Here is a 15799-nt window from a genome sequence, read left to right as displayed (position 1 = left end):
TTTAAAATTGTTCTTACATCTCTTCCAACAAGATCATTTCTGTTTTCAATCACTCCCCATGGAGCTATTCCAATAGTGCAAATCTTTCGAGATGATCTGGAAGCATGTTCTTTGAGGGCATCACCAACATGTTTTGCCACACCTATTCATACAAAATTTCATTCACTTTATTTGAAAGTAGTTATTGTTTTCAGAATAATCCTGTGCTCAATCTATAACACTATATTGGTGATATTTTTCTTTACACAAAGAAGATAAAAAGTAATGAGGTCCAAAAGACAAACTGATGAAAGAAAACACAAGGACCAAAAAGAAAACAAACAAACAAAAAATCCCACAATGTCAAATCACTACAACTGCCTAAAACACACGTAAAAGTAACTTTTACCATGTTGTTAGGCCTAGTCCTCTCTTAGATTCCTCATGTAAGTAACTGTAGTTTTTTGTTATTGTTCTACACATCATCTAAAAAAAAATGAAGAGTATGGCTCAGGACCATAAGCAAAACACACACTACACACACAACAAGCAACTACAAAAGTTGTCCAACTAATCAAAAATAAGGGAAAAAGTAGAGAAGATAATTCAAAGATCATATAACTCCTCATTATCACTTGTTATGGGCTGAACTGTATCTTTCCCAAAATTTATATGTTGAAATCCTAATCCCAGCACCTGAGAATGTGACTGTATTTGGAGACAGGTCCTTTAAAGAGGTTATATACTTAAAATGAGGTCATAATCCAATCTGTCTGGTTTCCTTTTATGAAGAGGAAATTTTGGACCCAGAAAGAGATACCAGGAATGCACACTGCACAGAGAAGAGGACATAGTGGGAAAGTGGCCATCTAAAAGCCAAGGAGAGAGGCCTCAGGAGAAGCCAAACCTGCTAACATCTTCATCTTGGGACCTCCAAAACTGTGAGAAAATTTATTTTGCTTAAGCCACCCAGCCCATGGTATTTTGTTATGGCAGCCCTAGAAAACTAATGCATCACTCAATTTGATTTTTATAATGCATTAGATCTCATTCCTCACTGGAATATGGAAATAGCCTCTTCACTGGTCTTCCAACTGCTGCCTTGCCTGTTCATATTCTATATTCAAAATATCATCCAAATGATCTTTGTTCTTGTCAACTCTCTGCAAACTTTCCTTTCTTACTCAGAGTAAATGTGGAAGTGCTCATAATGGCCTATAAGGCTTTATATAATGATGTGCCTTTGCCCCTGCTATTCACCACTCTACGCTGCCTCACCCCATCTCATCACCCACCACACCCCTATACCTTTCCAGCTTCATTACCTAGGATTGCTTGTTCATTCTACTTATCTACATTGAACCCTTCTTACCATTCTTCCAACAAACTAGTAGTTTCTTTTCTTTTAAATGCTCTGCGCCACATTATTCTTATCTTGCTCCCTCATTTCCTTCATTTTCTACTTAGATGTCACCTTATTAATGAAGCCCCCTCCATCGTCCCTCAACATCTCTCCTCTACATTTCATGTGTCTCCATAGCACTTATCATCTAACATGTAATAACATATTTAGTTATCTGTTTGCATCTCCCCGGCTAGAATACAAGCTCCACAAAGGTAAATATTCTCTTTGTTTTGTGGAATGATATATCTTCAGCATCCAAAAGAATGCCTGACAAACAATGAGATTCAAAAACCAGTTGCTGATAATGAGTTAAATGTCTGCAAACTAATTTAAATAATAATTATATTTTACTTCGGATACTAAAGTCAATTTAGCATTCTTAGATCTAACCTATATATGTGGTATAAAAAACTTGGAATGAAAAATCATAGTATATTAAAAATTAATTTTGAAAGCTACTTCTCACCACTGCCTAGGCAATGGATTGCCATTCTGGGATCAATTTGCCAGTAGTCAGAAAGTGATAAGAATAACACCTGACTCTACAGTAGGGGTCAACAACCTTCTTTGGTAAAAGGTCAAATAATAAACATTTTAGGGTTTGCAAGGTAAACCGTTTCTGTCACAACTATTTACCTCTGCTGTTATAGCACAAATGTAACTACAGATAATTCAAAAACAAGTAAGTGTAGCTATATTCCAATAAATCTTTATTTAGAAAAACAACGAGTGGGTTGTATTTGGTACATGGGACCATACTGACAAGTTTGTCAATACTTGCTCTACAGTTATTATTTTTAAGACTAAGTGAAAATCAAATACTTCTACAATTACCACTTATCTTTAAGAACCATATAAATTATTTAACAGGAAAAACTGAATATGCTGATATTTGGTGTTAACTATTGTTTAAAATATCTAATTGGTATTATGAAACATTTATAAACACACTAAATAAAATCGGTATAATCATCATATTACCTGTGTTTACTCCTCCAGTTAAAATCCAGGCTCCGGTTGTAACTGCAGCTTTAATAAGACCCTTGCCAAGCAGCTGCTTGATTCGTGGGTGAAGCTCAAATTTCTGCATGCCTCCATGCACAGAGATAACAAGTTTGGGTAATTCCATTTGCCATTCTTTAAGCAGAAGTTGCAGAATGACTTCAGGTTTGGTGTCATATGATAGTCTCACATACTAAAAAAGATTTTTAAAAGGACAAAATAACTGAATATGTTCATTGGTTTCATAATGCAACATTATATAACTTTAGAAAAATGTTATTTAGATCAGATTGTTATGAAGTAGTCTAGTAGGGTGCTTTTAATGTACTTAACACTCCTAGGAATAAACAATAACAAATTATTTTAAAGCTGGAAAATCATTCTGTAAGCTACAGAAGCAGTAGTACTCTAATTTTTAACCTTTAAAACATAAATATTTTTCTCTTCCTATTTATATACACTCAATTACCCTTTATCTATGCACAGTATTTAATGATTTGGTATAACGATGAATCTGCAGTAGTGGGAATTGCTAAGGCTAGCTACGGTGATGAGAAAAGGGAAAAAGAGAGAATAATGAAAAAAAAAATGGAAGCTTCTACAACTTTTGCTATTAACAGAGATAAATACTGTATTATCTGTTTGAAAGTTATACAAATGATCCAGTCTATTTATAATAGAATTTTGATTATGCAATAAAATAACAAAAATATTTTTCACTCAATATTTCAAGGTGTTCAGATGGATTCACAAGTTTAATTTTTGAAAAATTCTCTAGAAAATAAGCTGTAACATACTCTGATTTAAAAGGTTAAGAAAATTATATTTGTCTTAAGTGGTATCATTAACTTACTTGCCATTACCACTCTAATTCATTTTCTCTAATATACCTGTATGATTTAGCTCATAAGAAATCTGAAATATTCATATGTTGGAAGAAAAACATTAAAAAAGGTTTTTTTAAACTGTTTATTTATTTTTGAGAGAGAGATAGAGAGAGAGAGACACACACACACAGGAACAAGTGGAGGAGAGGCAGAGAGAAAGGGAGACAAAGAATCCAAAGCAGGCTCCAGGCTCCGAGCTGCCAGCACAAAGCCTGATGCAGGGCTCAAACTCACAGATCACAAGATCATGACCTAAGCCCAAGTTGGACACTTAACCAACTGAGCCACCCAAACGTCCCAGAAGAAAAATATTTTTAATCATCTCTACGAAAGGTTTCTTGCAAAACAATATATTGCCCATTGCTTTACAGAGCTCAAATACTAATGAAAAATATTCCAAAATATCAGAATTCTACAAAAATGAGAAGACTCTAGAGAATGTAATAAGATTTGTTCTATACTAAGTCTTCCTGCATTAGTTTTAAGTTATTATTATATTTGGGTACATAAAGTAGTGTTTGGAAAACAGCTTAAAGTTAAATTTTTAAAAAAGATTATTTAAGTAATAAGTAAGGAATTCTACTTTGGACAACAGTAGACTAGACTGTTTTGAACTAACTCTGTCCCTAGGAATAGAGAAACTAGAAGATAAGTAACATTTTTAAAATTTATTTATTTAGAGAAAGAAAGCGCAAGTAGGGGAAGAGCAGAGAGAGAGGAAAAGAGTGAAAATCCCAAGCAAGCTCTGCACCATCAGCAAAGAGTCTGACAAAGGGCTTTAACTTAAGACTTGCAAGATCATGACCTGAGCCAAAGTCTGCACTTACATGACTAAGCCACCCAGGGGCCCCATAAATAACATGTCTGAAGGCATCACAAAGCTACCAAGGCCAAAAAACTGGGATCCAGATCCAAAAGAATATGAAAATTTGGAGAGATGGATCTACTGTTAGCACTGCTTTTCCCATCAAGGCAGGGAGTCAGACAGAACAAAGAACAACCTAAGGGGTAAGATGCTGGTAATCTAAATGAGTAATAATTAGGTTTGGGGGGTTTAAAATTATGCCAACAAAAGCACATAAGTCACGAAAGAAAAAATGCAGTTAAACAGTATTCTAAAGGTTCTTGCACTGTCCAAAAGTAGTAAAAGGACTAACATATTAAAATGCATTTTGTAGTGTTTACTGTAAGATTAATTTATAGAAAGGGGCACCTGGGTGGCTCAGTCCATTAAACGTCCAACTCTTGATTTCAGCTCAGGTCATGATCTCACGCTTCGTGAGTTTGAGCCCCACACTGGGACTGTCAAGCACAGAGCTTCCTTGAGATTCTCTCTCTCCCTCTCTCTCTGTCCCACCCTGCTCATTCTCTCCTTCTCTCTCAAAACAAATAAATAAACATATAAAAAGAGATTAATCTACAGAAAAAGAATGTATAAATAACATGCTAATAAGGAAGTAAATAATAAAAAAAATACTAAATCCAAAGCATGTAAGAAAAGGGAACAAAGAAAAAGTGAGATAGTAAACTAAATTTAAAAATCATGTGTTTTTTTTTAAATGTTTTTTATTTATTTCTGAGATAGAGACAGCATGAATAGGGGAAGGTCAGAGAGAGAGGGAGATACAGAATATGAAACAGGCTCTAGGATGTGAGCTAGCTGTCAGCACAGAGCCCGACGTGGGGCTCGAACCCATGCACCATGAGATCAGGACCTGAGCCAAAGTTGGACGCTTAACCAATTGAGCCACCCAGGCACCCCAAAAATTATGTGCTTCTTAAAAAGAAACCTCTTGGGGCGCCTGGGTGACTTAGTCGGTTAAGCATCCGACTTTCGCTTAGGTCATGATCTCACGGTTCATGGGTTAGGGCCCGCTTCGGGCTCTGTGCTGACTGCCAGTTCAGACCCTGGAGCCTGTTTCAAAGTCTGTGTCTCTCTCTTTCTCTGACCCTCCCCTGCTCACGCTGTCTCTCTCTCTCTCCTAGAAGTAAATAAAACATTAAAAAAAGAAAAAGAAAGAAACCTCTTAAACATAAGGAAAGGTTAAAAGCAAAAGGGAAGAAAAAAAACTTAGCTAAGCTGATTTAAGAAAAAACAGACTTTGGAGGCCTCTGGGTGGCCCAGATGGAATTCGCGAATTCAAGCCCACGTTGGGCTCTGCACTGACAGCTCAGAGCCTGGAGCCTGCTTCAGATTCTGTGTCTCCCTCTCTCTCTCTCTGCCCCTCCCCCACTCCCAGCTTGTGCTCTGTCTTCTCTATCTCTCTCAAAAATAACTAAAAACATTTAAAAAAAGAAAAGAAAAACCAGACTTTGTCAAAAAAAAAATAACAAAAGATTAAAAGACATCTCATAATGATAAAAGGTTCAACTCACGAACAAGATATAATACTTCTATATTTATAAGCACCTATACAAAGAACTTCAAAATACATAAAGAAATAACTGAGACTAATTTTCTGACTTACTGTTATATAAATCTTCAGACAATAAATGTATATTATTTAGGTAACAAGTTAAATGAAGTTTAAAAAAGTGAAGTACATGACATACCTTAGCTCTGTAGGAATGAGAACCACCTTGAAAATTTATGACTCCATAAGCATCTGTTGGGCTCTGTTCTGTATGCTTTTCCACAGACCATTCTTCTAATGTCTGATTAAAATGGTCACCCAATTTCACATCTGAGTATTTCATGGCAAGACTTGCAGTAAAACAAGCATGTTGCTTGACCAAACGACCACAAAAACACCTAAAGGAAAGAAATTTTTAAAAGATCTTTTAAAAAACTAGTCAATGGAAAAGTGAATTATAATAAACAAACCAATGAAGAGTATGAAAATAATTTAACTTTATTTTTATAATACCAATAAATTAATACCTTTAACATAGCATTAAAATAGTGTAAATAAATTTGCTTAATGATGTAATACTCTAAATTTAGTGTGGGGCACCTACAAAATGTAGTACAGCCATATAATAGAATAGTATTCAGCAACAGAAAGGAATGAATCACTAACAAACATAATATGGATGATCTCAAAATTATCATGCTGCATGAAAGAATCCAGATGCTAAACAGAACATATTTCTATGATTTCATGTATACAGAATTCAAGAAAATGCAAACTAACCTATACAGTGACAACACTGGTGACCCAGGGCCAGGGGCAGAAAGAGCAATTCTATTCTACCTAGAAGCACTTACTGGACATACTATGTAGGAAGCAGGAACCCAGTGGAGCCAGGCAGTCTCAATGATATGATAAAAAAAATCATAATCACAGTTTGTAGAAACAAAAGGAGCTAGAGTTTTGGGACAAAAAACAAAAAGAGGAGGGAGCTACTTGAGAGAGTTCCAAATTTTTGCAGAAGGGTCTTCTTAAACATGAATAAGAATAAACTACCCAAAGCAAACATTAGACAACAGTAGGCCAAATAATTCCAGAAGTTCATAAAGGGCAGGGAACAGTTTGTGGTTGTCACCAGCCAGAGTAGAGATCTCAATATACAAGACCTATAAAAACGGTCCTCAAAAGGGTAATGTCTATTAGAAGAGCTAAATTAGACCTAGACCCAAATGTGCCATGACAAACTATAAAAGACTTGAAATGATCAAATTGATCCAAAGTAATTTAATTCTCTGCTAAAACAAGTCCAAAGCTCCCTAACAGAAAATGACAAAATCCAGCACCCTAAAACATAAAATTCACAATGTGCAGCATCCATCAAAAATTACAAAGCATGCAGGGCGCCTGAGTGGCTCAGTTGGTTAAGCATGATTTTGGCTCAGGTTATGATCTCATGGTTTATGAGACTGAACTCTGTGTTGGGCTCCAAGCTGACAGCATGGATCCTGCTTGTTATACTCTCCTCTCTCTCTCTGCCCCTCCCCCAGTTTGCTCACACACGCTCTCTCTCTCTCTCTCCCCCCCTCTCTGAAAGTAAACATTTTTTTAAAATTATAAAGGATGCAAATAAACTGGAAAATAAGTGGGAAAAAAAAATCACTACACGAAGACCCAAAAATTGTACAGACATGGTTGAATTAGCAGAAACTAAAAGAACTACTACAAATAAACTCCAACTATTAAAAATACGCTTTGGAAGGTGACCAGAATGAAAACAAGACCACAACCAGGGAGGAACTGGAAATTTGTGTGTGTGTGTGTGACAGAGAAGAGTGAGTGCGTGTGCAAAAACATTCACACAAGTGAGTAGGGGAGGGGCAGAGGAGGAGAGAAAGAGAGACTCTTCAGTAGGCTCCATGCCCGGTAGAGCCCAACACAGGGCTTGATCTCATGACCATGGGATTATGACCTGAGTCAAAATCAAAAGTAGGATATTAACTGACTGAGTAAGACATCAAGGCACCCCTGTAAAACACTTTTCTTTTCTTTTCTTTTTTTTTTTTTTTACAAATAGTTTATTGTCAAATTAGTTTCCACATAACACCCAGTGCTCATCCCCACAAGTGCCCTCCTCCATGCCCATCCCTCCTCCCCCCACATCCATCAGTCCTCAGTTTTTGTCAGCATTCAAGAGTCTCTCATGGTTTGCCTCTCTCCCTTTCCCCCACCATTTCTGCCCTTCTTCTCCCCCTTGTTCCTCCGTCAAGTTCCTCCTAATCCTCCTATATGTGCAAACATGATATTTGTCCTTCTCTGCCTGACTTATTTGACTCAGCATAACACCCTCAAGGTCCATCCATGTTGCTACACATGGCCAGATTTCATTCTTTCTCATTGCCATGTAGTATCCCATGGTATAGATAAACCACATCTTCTTGATCCATTCATCTGTTGATGGACACTTAGGCTCTTTCCATGTAAAACACTTTTCTTAAAAAGGCACAACCAGGGGCACCTGGGTGGCTCAGTCAGTTAAGTATCTTACTCTTGATCTCAGCTCAGGTCTTAATCTCAGGATTATGAGTTCAAGCCCTGCAATGGGCTTCATACTGGGCATGAAGCTTACAAACAAAGAAACAAACAAATAAATAAAATAAAATACCCAACTAGAACATCTACAAATAATATCTGAGCATTCTCTATCAAAATAACAGCAGCATTCTTCACAGAGCTAGCACAAAGAATCCTAAATTTTACATAGAACCAGAAAAGACCCTGAAGAGCCAAAGCAATCTTGAAAAGGAAAACCAAAGCTGGAGGCATCACACTCCCTGACTGTAAGACGTATTATAAAGCTATAATCATCAAGACAGTATGGTACTGGCACAAGAACAGACACTCAGAACAATGGAACAGAATAGAGAACCCAGAGGTGGATCCACAAATGTATGGCCAACTAATCTTTGACAAAGCAAGAAAGACCATCCACTGGAATAATGACGGTCTCTTCAACAAATGGTGCTAGGAAAACTAGACAGTGACATGCATAAAAATGAACCTGGGTCACTTTCTTGCACCATACACAAAAAAACCTCAAAATGGATGAAAGACCTAAATGTAAGACAGGAAGCTTTCAAAAAATTAAAAATAGAACTAACCTATGACCCAGCAACTGCACTACTAGGTATTTATCCAAGGGATACAAATATTCTGTTTTGAAGGGGCACATGCACCCAAATGTTTATAGCAGTGCTATCAACAATAGCCAAAGTATGGAAAGAGCCCAAATGCCCATCGATGGATGAATGGATCCAGATGTGGTATATATACACAATGGAGCATTACTCGGCAATCAAGAATGAAATCTTGCCATTTGCAATTACATGGATGGAACTAGAGGGTATTATGCTAAGCGAAATTAGTCAGTCAGAGAAAGACAAATATCATATGATTTCAAACATATGAAGGATTTAAGATATAAAACAGATGAACATAAAGGAAGGAAAGCAAAAATAATACAAAAACAGGGAGGGGGAGAAAACAAGAGACTCTTCCAAATACAGAGAACAGAGAGTTACTGGAGGGGTTATGGGAAGGGGGAAGGGGCTTAATGGGTGAGGGGCATTAAGGAATCTACTCCTGAAATCACTGTTGCACTATATGCTAACTTGGATGTAAATTTAAAAATTAAATAAATTAATAAATAAATAAAAATAATAACTGAAATGAAAATGCCATAGGGTAAGATTTCTAACACATAAGACACCACAAAGAAAGAAAACCAGCAACAGAAGAAATAGCAACAGAATCTATCCAAAATGAAACAATGAGAGAAAAGATTGGGGGGAAACAAAAGGAATTAAACATTAGCAACCCGTGGAACATTAGCTACCCGTGGAATGATAATAATTATCTCAATACACACATAATTTAAGTACCAGAAATGAAGGAGTGGAAATAAAAATCGGAAAATTGGGCAAAAATCTGAAAACTATTTGAAAGACAAATTTGAGTTCAATAAGAACGAAGGAAAATAAGCTTAAAGAAATCACATTAAGGCACTGCTGAACGCCAGTGATAGAGAAAATCTTAAAAGCAAAAAAGTAGCAGAGTACAAATGTCACAATATGTGCAGAAGAACAAAGCTAATTATGACAGCAGACATCTTATTAAAAAATCACGCAGGGTATCTGGGTGGCTCAGTCAGTTAAGCATCTGACTTCGGCTCAGGTCATGATCTTGCATTTTGTGAGTTTGAGCCCCAGATCAGGACTCTGCTGACAGCATGGAGCCTGGAGGCTGCTTCAGGTTCCATCTCTCTCTCTCTCTCTCCCCCTCGCCCCTCCCCCATGTGCTTGTTCTCCTGTTCTCTCTCTCTCAAAAGTAAATAAGCATTAAAAAAAAAAAAATCATGCAATCCACAGTCACTGTGGTACAGCATCTTACTTTTTTTTTTTTTTAATTTTATTTATTTAAGTAAACTCTACACCCAACATGGACTTCGAACTCACAACCCCAAGATTAAGAGTCACTTGCTCTTCCAACTGAGCTAGCCAGGTGCCCCAACGTGTTTATACAGCATCTTTAAAGTAAAAAAAAAAAAGGGGGGGGGGGAATTCCTATCAAATCAGAATCCTGTAAGACTGGAACAAAACTATCAGCCATCCAAAGTGGTTTAATAGACATTTATAGAACACTCCACCCAACAACAGAAAAACTTTACTTGAGTGCACAAGAAGTATTCACCAAGATTAACCATACTTTGTGTCATAAAATAAGTCTCAATAAACTAAAATAAGGATGGAAATCATAAAAAGTATGTTCTCACACTACAGTGAAATTAAACTAGAAACCAATAAAAGAAATATACTGAGAAAATCCTCAAGTATTCGGAGATTAAATGATACACTTTTTATTAACTCATGGATCACAGAAAGTCACAGAGAAACTAGAAAATATTTTAAAAAAATAAAAATAGTATCAAAACATACAGGATATAACTGTACAGTGTTTAGTATGCAAATTAGTGTATTTATATATTTACTTTACACTACAAAAATATATAGGATAAAAATTTATAATATATAGTTTAAATTAGAAAAGTAGATCTGCAAGTAATACTTATCTAAACTTCCACCTTAAAAAACTAAAAAGGGCAAATTAAATCCAAAGTAAGCAGATGAGAAGAAATCATAAAGATTATATAATGAAACATGAAAAGAAAAGAAAAACAATGGAGAAAAAAACAATCACACAAAAAGTCTGTTCACTGAAAAGACCAACAAAACTCAACATCTATTCACTAAAACATTTTGAGCAAACTCAGAAAAGAGACAAATTCTTCAACAGAGATATCCTCATACTTATTAAATGTTGGCCACGAGTACTACTCACTACATCCTGAGTCCTGTTGAGTCCTTCTAGCTAATCACCAAACCTTAAACATCACTGGGTCACTTGACAAAAGTAGACAAAATATATGAGATAATGTTTTTAAGTACTGAACAAGAGGTAATGAGACTTCAAACCTTGAAATGAAGAAAAATATATGAGGTGAGTCCCATAAATCCACCACACTGGGGCAATTTTTCAACCATTGGGCACTGAGATAATGCCCAGGTAGAAAATGGCAGTGTCAAGAGCTGAGCGAGGAGGCAACAAACAGAATTCCAGACTACTGAAACAGCTAGAATTTGTAACAGGGTACAAGAAAAGAGAGACCTATAAAGAGGGAGAAAAGAAACTTGCATGAGGAGTCACCAAGGGTTTTTGCCAATACACTGAGTTGTATCTGTGTCAGTCAAACTTTGACACCTAACAGAAATCACCTACTGTGGGTCTGAGAACAGAATCATAAAGAGCTGGGAAACACTGCAGTTTTAGTTCAGAGTGAAAAGACATACTGTGGATACTGGGCATCCTGGGCATTCAGGTGAGATCCTAAAAAGGTTATACCTTAAGGAGCACAGTCCACATTCTAAGACTACGTTCAAAATAAAAATAGAGCTGCACTAACAAAGAATAAAATCAAGCCTCATGGGACAAAAGAATCTGTCAATAATTTAATCACCTGTCAGAACAAAATTTAAATTATTCAAAGGAAGACAACATAGCCCAGAACTCCTAAAGTGGATCATGGAAACTCACAGCATATAATAAGAAATTACTACACATATGAAAAAGCAAAGAAAGTGACTCATAATCAAGAAAAAAGTAGATAAATTCAATGACTCAACAAAAACAGACCCTAAATGACACAGATGTTGGAATTAGTAAAAAAATATTTTAATGCAGATATTATAAACAGAAGTTCAAAGCTTGTATAAATAGGGGCGCCTGGGTAGCTTAGTCGGTTAAGGTTAAGCGTCCGGCTTTTGCTTAGGTCATGATCTCGCGGTTCGTGGGTTCGGGCCCCGCGTCGGGCTCTGTGCTGACTGACAGCTCAGAGCCTGGAGACTGTTTCAGTCTGTGACTCCCTCTCTCTCTGACCCTCCCCTGCTCACGCTGTCTCTCTCTCTCTCTTTCTCTCTCCTAGAAATAAATAAAAATATTTAAAAAAAAAAAAAAAAGCTTGTATAAATAGATGATATAACGAGGATACAGATAGGTCATCTCAGCAGTGACTTAGAAACTGTAATAAAGAATCAAATAAAAATTTTAGAACTGAAAAATATAATGAACAAGAAGTTCACTGGATGGGCAAAACCGCAGAATAAGGATTAGTAAACAAATATATATATAAAATGATAGTAATCAAAGAAAAAAGGATTAGTAAACCATAAGCCATATCAATACAAATGTTCTACTTTAATCAGCATAATAAAATTTTAATTAAAAAAAAACACTGCCTCAGTAGCCCATGGAAATATATGAAAATATAATGCAATCTAACAAATGTATAACTGGAATCTCAGAGGGAAGAGAGAATGGGGTAGAAAAATATTTTAAGAAACAATGACTAAAAACTTCCCAATCCAGTGAAAGACATGAACCTGCAAATATTAATGCAGAGTATATACAAAGAGAATCACTCTTAAGCAAATTATATATCTGCTGTTGAAAACTAAAGATACAGAAAAAAAGTCTTTAAAGTAGGCAGAGGGAAAAAAAGATGGCATTACATAAAGAATAACTACACTAGTAACAACTGACTTCTCACCACAAACAAAAGCCAGATGACAAATTAACGTTATCATTAAAGTGCTGGAATAAGAAAACTCTCAACTCAGCATTCTACATGTACAGAAAATACCCTTCAAAAATGAGAGTTAAAGAAAACCTGAAAAATATGAAAATATGAAGACTTATTTTCAGATAAGCCAGTCTGAGAAAAATTTATCTCCACTATCTGCATTATACCAAACACTAAAGTGAGCTCTTCAGTCTGAATGGAAAGATACCAGATGGAACTTCACATCTAAAGGAAGGAATGTATAGGACTGGAAATGGTAAAACAATTCAATATATCTAAAATGAACTCACTCTGTGTACTTTTCTTCCTAGCCTACCAGAGACCTTCTATTCTTACTCTTCTAATCTTTCATCAGATCTTAATGAACAACATTACTATTTACTTAGTTATCTAAGTTAGAAATTTAGGTACTATCTTCAAATCTCTCCTTTCTCTACACATTCATCAAATCCTATTGAGTTTATCTCATTCATCCTTTCAAATATGTCTACCTTCTCTTTATCATCATAATTCAAGCTCTAATTTTTTCCAAAATTACTTCAAAACTTTCCAAACTATTTTTCCTCTCAATTCAATCTCCTCAAAATGCCAACTGCTCTTACCAAAGAAGAAAAAAAAGAAAGAAGAAAGAAAGAAGAAAAACGAAGCATTTTACTTCCCTGTATAATATCCTCTTAACATGAAATCAAAACTATGTGGCATAGCACATAGTTTAAATGATCTGGTCCCTACTTATTTCTCCAGAACACATCTTTCCTATGTCCGTATAACATTATACATTCTACAGTTTCCTGACAGACCCATAATCTCTTTCACTGTCAGGCCTTCCCACATCTTGTTCTCTCTGCCTAAATCGCTTTTGCTCAATCTTAACCCAACTAATTCACATCCAGCTTTAGAACTCTGCTCAAGTAACTTCACTGGAGTTTCACGCCATATCCTTTACCTCCCAACTCTGAGTAAAGTAACCCTCAGACATAATAACCTGTGAGTTGTATCCCTCTTTATTCTACCTGACACTTCTGATAGGTTAGTTTTATTTTTCAAACTTTGTGCAACAGAGTTATGTTATTAAACTTACCTGACAAGTTGCTGACAAATTTGACATCCTGGAAGGCATCTATAAGACAAGGTAAATTATTTATTACTTAAAAGTTTAAAAAAATTAGTTTAAATTAAACCACATAAAATCCATATAATAGTACAAAACAGGAAAATTACATGCTTAATTTTTCAGGACATATCATAAGTCATTTATACCTTGATTTATATATTCAAATAACCATTTTTTTTAACTCACATAGTTTCCACATTTTTTTTTTTAAATTTTAGAGAGAAAGCACTAGCGAGGGAGAGAGCCAGAGAGTGAAGAGAGAGAGAATCTTAAACAGGCTCCACCCTTAGCGTGCAGCCCAACGCAGGACTCAATCCCATTACCTTGGGATCATGACCCAAGCTGAAATCAAGAATCAGATACTCAACTGAGACACCCTGTGGTCCCTCAACATTCTTTTAATTGTAGTTGATACACAATGTTAGTTTCAGGTGTACAACATAGTGATTCAACAATTCTATACATTAGTCAGTGATGACCAAGATAAGTATAGTCACTATCTACCACCAAACAATGTTATTACAGTATTAACTATATTCCTTATGCTATACTTTCATCTCATAATTCATTTTATAACTGGAAGTTTGTACCTCTTACTTCCCTTCACCTATTTTACCCATCGCCTCACCCATCTAATATTCAAAATAGTTTCCATTATTTTAAATATGATTAGTTAACAACAAAATCCAGAAACTGTAAGAGAAAAAGACTGATTTTCTCTGAGGAAAAAATATACCACTCATAAAGTCTAAAGTCCTCCATTTGGAGAAAAAAATAATTGCAGGCAAAAGGTTTGTTTTCCTGATATATAAAGAGTTTCATCAAATCTACATAAAAAAGGAAAATATATGGATACTTCACAATAAAAACATACACCTGAAAAGGCATTTGATTAGAAGATTTTTTAATCCTTTACAACAATACCTTGGGAAAGAACAGAGATACGTAGACTCAAATGCTGGTGGGAGTATAAACTGATATAATTTCTATGGAGGGCAATTTGGTAATACCCATCAAAATGAAAAAAATGTAAATTTCTTCTCAAACTCTACATCCAATACTAAAATTATAGGCTAAAAAATATTTGTACCAATGTACAAAGTTGTTCATTCATTAAAGCATTTTTTTTTTAATATGTTTTTTATTTATTCTTAAGAGAGAGACCGAGCATGGGTGGGGGAGGGCCACAGAGAGTGGGAGACACAGAATCAGAAGCAGGCTCTGTGCTGACAGCTCAGAGCCTGACATGGGGCTCAAACCCACCAACTGTGAGATCATGATCCGAGCCGAAGTTGGACGCTTAACCGACTGAGCCACCCAGGCGCCCCTAAAGCATTTTTTTTCTAACAGCAAAAAGAAAAACAGAATAGCTAAAATGTTCATCAATAAAGGACTACTAAAACAAATTATGATCCAGATATATAATTAAAAAAAATGAAACAATTAAGAAAAGTGGTTCTTGCCAAGATAATAAACACAGTGGGTTAATTAGTATGTACTTGAAAGGGGAGAGGAAGGATCTGCTAGGACATCCAAAGACCGTACCTAGCTATCTCTGAAAGGTATTCCAAGAATTGTTAACACTGGCTTTCTTTAGGAAAGGAAACCGATAGTTAAGGCACAGTGGTAGAAAGGAGACTTTCACTTATAAATTTTGGTATCTTGTAAATCCGTGTATTAAACTTATTCATATGGACACCTGGGTGGTTCAGTACGTTAAGCATCCAACTTTGGCTCAGGTCATGATCTCACAATTCATGGGTTAAACTCCCATGTCAGGCTCTGTGCTGCTTCGGATTCTGTCTCTCCCTCTCTCTCTGCCTCTCCCCTGCTTGCGCTCTCTCTATCTCAAAAATAAACATAGAAAGT

At 35.8% G+C, this 15799-nt stretch overlaps 1 protein-coding gene across 3 annotated transcripts in view; it reads right to left on the bottom strand.

Annotated features, from left to right (window-relative positions):
* The window catches only part of TRPM7 (transient receptor potential cation channel subfamily M member 7), a 126813-nt gene that overhangs the window by 82517 nt on the left and 28497 nt on the right, over positions 1 to 15799 (bottom strand). For all 3 annotated transcript variants that reach the window (XM_039237105.1, XM_039237106.1, XM_039237107.1), the window contains exons 3-6: positions 13898 to 13936; positions 5827 to 6025; positions 2366 to 2579; positions 18 to 142 (exon numbers count right to left, since the gene is read on the bottom strand). In XM_039237105.1, the coding sequence (XP_039093036.1) occupies positions 18 to 142; positions 2366 to 2579; positions 5827 to 6025; positions 13898 to 13936 (577 nt within the window). The remainder of the gene's footprint in view (positions 1 to 17; positions 143 to 2365; positions 2580 to 5826; positions 6026 to 13897; positions 13937 to 15799) is intronic.

This window comes from Hyaena hyaena, unplaced genomic scaffold (genome assembly GCF_003009895.1).
Source record: "Hyaena hyaena isolate Hyena2069 unplaced genomic scaffold, ASM300989v1 scaffold_120, whole genome shotgun sequence".
Taxonomy (NCBI): Eukaryota; Metazoa; Chordata; class Mammalia; order Carnivora; family Hyaenidae; genus Hyaena; species Hyaena hyaena.
The sequence above is the reverse complement of the archived record's forward strand: the minus strand, read 5'-3'. Positions and strand labels throughout refer to the sequence as shown.